This window comes from Lathyrus oleraceus, chromosome 4 (genome assembly GCF_024323335.1).
Source record: "Lathyrus oleraceus cultivar Zhongwan6 chromosome 4, CAAS_Psat_ZW6_1.0, whole genome shotgun sequence".
Taxonomy (NCBI): domain Eukaryota; kingdom Viridiplantae; phylum Streptophyta; class Magnoliopsida; order Fabales; family Fabaceae; genus Lathyrus; species Lathyrus oleraceus.
Window position 1 is genome coordinate 228,501,803 of NC_066582.1, and position 6,161 is coordinate 228,507,963.

At 32.0% G+C, this 6,161-nt stretch overlaps 1 protein-coding gene across 1 annotated transcript; it reads left to right on the plus strand.

The window, feature by feature from the left end:
- The first annotated feature begins 1,745 nt into the window (after positions 1–1,745).
- LOC127074718 (F-box protein At4g35930) lies at positions 1,746–4,418 on the plus strand. Its single transcript, XM_051016058.1, has 5 exons — positions 1,746–1,962; positions 2,041–2,435; positions 3,496–3,570; positions 3,662–3,771; positions 3,845–4,418. Exons 2-5 carry the CDS (start codon positions 2,079–2,081, stop codon positions 4,056–4,058), a joined length of 756 nt encoding a protein of 251 aa, XP_050872015.1. The 5' UTR covers positions 1,746–1,962; positions 2,041–2,078; the 3' UTR covers positions 4,059–4,418.
- The last annotated feature ends 1,743 nt before the right edge of the window (positions 4,419–6,161 follow it).

Consider the following 6,161-nt stretch of genomic DNA (forward strand, 5'->3'; position numbering starts at 1 on the left):
TACATTTATGTGTGATGTCTTGGTGACCGGTTATTTTTCCTATTGATGTTTGACGAATGTTGCGTGGTGCCTTAGTGACAAACTGATTATATCCGAGTCATATAGTGTTAAGAGCATGTATAACATTTGATTTCTCTTAAGCTGTTAGGTGTTGTATGATTTGTTTTATAATATTGTCTCGCATGTTTTCTTTGATTTGATATAGATTACAAATAATATATTAAGTATTAAAGATACAAGATGTAAAGCTTTAAGGACAACATATTACAGGTCATAGGAAATTCAATAAAGTTATATACTCCCTCGGTTCATTTTTAATTGTCTCTTTTTAATTTTTTCCGCATACCAATAAAGCTAATAATTTTTACTACTTTTAAAGTAATGATTATCTTTTTACCTATAATACCCTTGATTATTTGTTAACTCATTTGACTTTTTCTCTCTCTTTAATAAATAATTAGGGATAATTTTGATACATCAACATTTAAAAGACAAATAAAAAGAAACAAAACTTTTACTCAAAAACGACAGTTACAAAAGAACAGAGGGAATATATTAGAATATTGATTTCTTTTCTAAAAAATAGCTATAAGTATCAATACCTTTTACTAAATTTAGACTGTAGTAAAAAATTCATATTTGTTGACCTATAAATTAATTCAAAACAAAAATTATAATAAATACGATAAACAGGATAATTAAAAATGAAAAGTTGAATCTCATGATTGGATGATCATTAAGATAATTGTTTTTTCTAAATTGAAGTATATACAATTTTTTTATTTGTTAAAAAGCCATTTCTTTTTAAAATTGTTTTACAAATATAAAGTTTAATAATAACATTTCTCGTATCTTACTTGTAGAAATTTACAGCTAGAGTACTCTCATTATTTTTTAATATTATTTTGTGATTTTTTATCTATATCAAAAAAGCTAATCATTAATATTACTTTTTAAATAGTAATTCTTTTTTTAACTATAATATTCTTAATTATTTATTATTTTATTTTTATCTTTTCCCCCTCTATAATAATTATTTAGGATTAATTTTGGCAAAAAATAATAATTAATATTATTTTAAATTTTGCAAGTGACAATTAAAAATTAATAATTTTTTTATAAAAAATACTTAAAAAGGAATGAAATAGTTCGGAAACGCAGACAAACCCTAACATTGAATTGAAATAGTTGGGAAATGCAGGCAAATCCTAACCATTGAATTAAAATTTTAAAATATTATATTTATTTATTTATTTGTTGATCTTAAAATTTGATCAAATGGTTGACAGCAGGATTCCCCTGACTGCAGGGGATCCAGGTCCCGAGTAGTTCCAGGTAGATGATCATGATTTAACATAGCGCGCCGTATCCTCACGTGTGAATGATGAACCAATAAAAATATTTCATTTAAATTACTAAAAAGCCAGTTCTGACTTCTCAGCGTCACCACTTAACACACAGTACTGCGATCACGTGAGGACAAGTTCGTCATTCCCCTACATTTCCCCTTTCATATCCACCTCACAATATATAAATATAAAATAATAAAATAATTAGAAAAACGGAACAGAAACAGATAATTATAAACCACTAGAAATTAACGCCGTGCCACAAGGCGCAGTAATCTCATCAATCAATAACTTGCGGGACCCACATTGCCTATGATGCCAAAACATACCAATTAAAAACCGCCACGTCACACCACCTGGATCATGTCCTGTCAAGTGAGGAACCATATACAGTGCACCAAAATGTTTACGAAACTTTTGGCGGGAACTTTTGTTTAATAAGCAAAATTCAAATATAGCGAAAACACAAACCCTAGTAAGTAGTAGCCTCCTCTTTCACTACTTTTCTCTCTAAAACCCTCTTTCCCTCTTTTTCCTCTGTTTCGTGCTTCTTAATCTCAAATCCTTCCTTTCAGGGTTTGAGATTAATTTTCAATCTCCAATTTATCCTCATGTGAGTTTTCTCCTTTTCTGTCAATTTTGTTTCATAATTAATTTTCTGTTTTTGATTATGCTTCTTGTTTGTTTTTAGGTTGAATTGAAGTCTTTGATTCAAATCAAAGCTTAACAATGGGCAAATCGACGCAGAAAGAGAGAAATTGGAAGGTTGAGAAAGGGAGGAGAAAATCGAGGTGCACTGGGGGAAAGTATTTGAAACCCGGAACTTTGGCTCAGCTTCGGGGTAACAAAGCTTTATGTTTTGGATCGGTTGTTGGTAGGGTTTGCAGTGATATTGGAAAAAAACGAGATCCCGATTTGAATTTGGAGAAGAGGGATGTTCTTGAGGGCAAGGTGTTTGATGAAAGTCCTGTGATGCTCTCCCCTGTGAATTTTGTTAAGAGTGGTTTGGTCGGGACACCAAAAACTCCCAGAATTGAAGAGTGGCAGTCGGAATCCAGGCTTGAGTCTCTCCCCACTGAGTTGTTGGTATGGTTATTGTTCATTTAACTACTCTTAATGATGTTACTATATAATAAGTTGTAATACTTAAACCTGTTTTTATTTGGTATTTGGTTTATCATGATAAATGTTTGATTTAAAGGTTGAGATTTGGGTTTAAAATTGATTGTTGTGTTGTGATCATTGATATTGTGGAATATTGCGGTGAACAATGCTATGCTGTATTGCGGCTGCAACATAGATATCTAAAATCTTATTGTTCCTGCCACATATTGCAGCTGTGGACCGTTTTCAAACATTTTGAGATCACCTGCACTTGACAATTTTTGTATTTAATTTTCAACCTTAGAGGATTGTGATCATTGATGCCTTTTCTCTTTTTTTAATGTTAATGTTCATCATTATTGCATGTTGATATGTGGTTGCTTTGACTTTGAAGGTGTTTGTGTTCCTATTAATTTAGTATATATATTAGGTCAAGAAAATTCTCAGTGTTACCTCAGGTGTTTATCTTCTCTCGTTTCACTTTTTTCAGCTCTCTATTTTACTATTGCTTATGATTCAGGGCTAAATTTCATCTTCAGCTGTTTTTATTTATTTATTGTTTTTGCATATGTATGTTTCAGTGATTTGTTCTGACTTGTTTAAATGTAGAGGTGTGTATTAGTATTGTGATAAAGCACACAAAAGGTTGTTGGTTGTATGATATTATTACTCCAGTGGTGTTTTTAAAGTTGCACAGATGCCTCTAGATAACTAATTGAGATTGCTTAAGACAGAAGAATGGACCTCCATGCAGTTATCTGTTTTGTATCACCATATGACTGAAATTTGGTCGTGTTTTTTGTTTGTTTTGATTTGCTAGTTGTAATTAGTTACAGTCTGAAGCATCATATGGATTTAATGAAACTTGTTGAACATTTGTGAGTTGTTCACAATTTCAAGCAAGAAGATTTTCAAACTATTTCTTATACTTTCATTTTACTTTATTCAATTGTTTTTCTATAGTCATGTCTTTCTGAATATCTCCTTATCTGTTTGAACTATATATGACTGTGTTGACCCCATTTCCTTTCATAAATTTGAGGTTAAAATACTATGCCACCTGCACCATGATCAACTGAGACCTGTTTTCCATGTTTCACAAAGAGTTAGAAAAGCAGTAAGTTCTATGACTTCTTACTGTGCATATGCCACCGAAATGTCTGACTTTTACAAGTGTAATGGCTAACTTTTTCAAGTGTTGTTGTTAGGTCATTTTTGCAAGGCACTTTCACTTCAATTATACCACCCCAGATCGCTCTCGGCAAGAGATGTTAAATATAATGACTCCTCGTCCTTCTCAGCATTGGCCTTTTTTGCGGTATTTGTTCCTAACCAAAGATCTCTTCCTGCTATTTTAATGCATGTCTTTATAATGCGATCAATTTTTCCAGCAAGCGCGATGGGATGATGTGTCCAAGCCCAAATACACCTAAAGCACCTCGTCATGGGCCCCGACCACCTTCTCGCGTGAAAGTTGAGATGCGACAGGTTACAGCTGTTCTTTTCAGAGAACCAGGCTTCTCTTCTCGTTACCTGATGCCATCTAATAGGGTTCTCTTCTGTGAAGATGAACTATGCAAGGCAGTTTCTCAGAATAAACTTTGAAGTAATTCTGTTTAATATTTTCCCTTCGCTCTGTATAGTTCTTTGGTCTTTAGTGAATATTACAGTACAGATACAATTTTTGTGTTGGGGCAGTTTAGCTGGCGTGGATATTCCTCATGTCCAAGTAGGTGTGGAGAGTAGGCTATGGTTGTTGAAATAATTTTATTTTAATATAACTAGCATATTTTCGTTTGAGACAATTTGCAAGTTTATTTTTAGAATAATTGAAGGATATTCTTCATGAGTATAGAAGGTTGTGCTTTCTTATCTATCTATGTACATCCTTGCATGATCTAAAAGTTGGTGTTGTTTGAATGTAGAGATAAGTGGCTATTTTTGTTAAAGTGCAAGTTACTTCTACTTATAGCGCAATATTAGATTGAGAGCTACCAGATGGGTTGCATTGGCTAGCTTTACATTATGCAGGTTGCACCATGAAGTTAAAGATGATCTAATTTGGTTCATGTCAAGACAACTATTGTAGATTAGAGCTTACTGACCTAGAGGTTCACTCTTAAACTCCACATTCAAGAAATGGGGTAATTTTCTCCAATAAACGAGCAATATTAATGCTGAGAAACAAATTTACCTTTTCACTAGGCTTTACCCAACTTGTTTGTTTGGACAAATATTTATTTTTCTATTGTATAGTAAAAAACTCCAGATGTACAAGTAGAACTGTAGATAGAACTACCTTAACAAGTCGGTGAAGGTTATATATCTACAATATAAAAAAAATTCTATGTATGTAAAATATTTCTTTGCCCATTCTTGACTTTGCAACAAGTGTCATTATTTGAAATACTATGTGTCTATCTCATTTTTCCAACTGTGTCAAATATAACCATTGCAAATCAATTAATAATTAAGGTTTCAATTATATGACAAGGCTGCAAGTCCATTCGATTTTGAATATTTCACCCCAACATCCTATTTCATACATCCACCCTCTTCGTTTTACATTGGTATCTGAGGGCTCCCGTTTATTTGTATTCCATAGTATCTTGTATTTCCAAATATCTGGTAATCTCTTCCATTTTTAACTTTATACTAGTACAATTTCTGTATCGGTTGCTGTGGTTATTGCTTCGGACTGGTTTCGTTTTTTTACTCAACTTGCAACATGCAACAGTGGAGTTTTATATTAATTAGGATCAGCTTAGCTTTTGCATTTGCTCTAATAGGTAACTCTTTTAAATAAGGGATTTGAAAAATTAAATCATTTTTTTCTTTATTATTTTCCCTCTAAAATTTTCAAATCTAATTTTGGATTTGCTCAAACAAGTTAATTTGTGAAGATAGGGTTTTGAAAAAAATTCAATAATTCCTCTCCCTTATAAGTTTTTCAAATTTGGTCTATCCCTATTTAAAAAAAATTCAAGTTGGATCCATTGTTTTACTCTAACTTTTAGTATAAACATTTATTTGTTTGAACAACCTTCCATCACAATTTGGAAAAATTTGGAAACCATTCTCTTAGTTGTTCCTCTTTATACTCCCTAAAACTTATTTCGATTCATTTTTTTAGGGTATTGATATCCAAGTAATAATACCGAGGGCATTTAAATCTATGTTTGATGATATCTTCTGTTAACAATACCTACACCATCACTAATTTTCAAATCCTAAAAAATAAAATGTTTTTCAAGACTATTAACCATAAATATTCACTAAAATAGACTAATGGAGCATGAATTTTTGTACCTTAGGAGATAGATGTCGAACACGATGTCATAGACAACAAGTTTGATAAGATAAACTAGAATCTTGACACATTAAACAATACAAGATGATGAAGCAGCAAACAATAAAGAACACAAGAATTGATAACCCAGTTCGATGCAAATAACACCCACGTCTGACAGGTTGACTTCCAACCAAAGAAAAAAATTCACTATTAATAGCTTAATACAATTGTCTAACAAGCAACAACAAATCCTATGTTGTTCAATGTATCTTTCTAACACTATCCAATGACTTTCTATTTAGGACTCCGCCTAAATATGAGAACCTCTCTCACTTTCGCTCCATCACTAAATCCCAGTGATTGGTGATTCGCTCAATTACCAATGTAAAATATTATAACTTAATTAGACAAACCTT

Coding starts and splice junctions, on each gene's coding strand:
- LOC127074718 (XM_051016058.1), top strand. CDS start 2,079: ATGGGCAAATCGACGCAGAAAGAGAGAAATTGGAAGGTTGAGAAAGGG. Junction 3,571..3,661: donor CACAAAGAGTTAGAAAAGCA/GTAAGTTCTATG, acceptor TGTTGTTGTTAG/GTCATTTTTGCAAGGCACTT. Junction 3,772..3,844: donor CAGCATTGGCCTTTTTTGCG/GTATTTGTTCCT, acceptor CAATTTTTCCAG/CAAGCGCGATGGGATGATGT.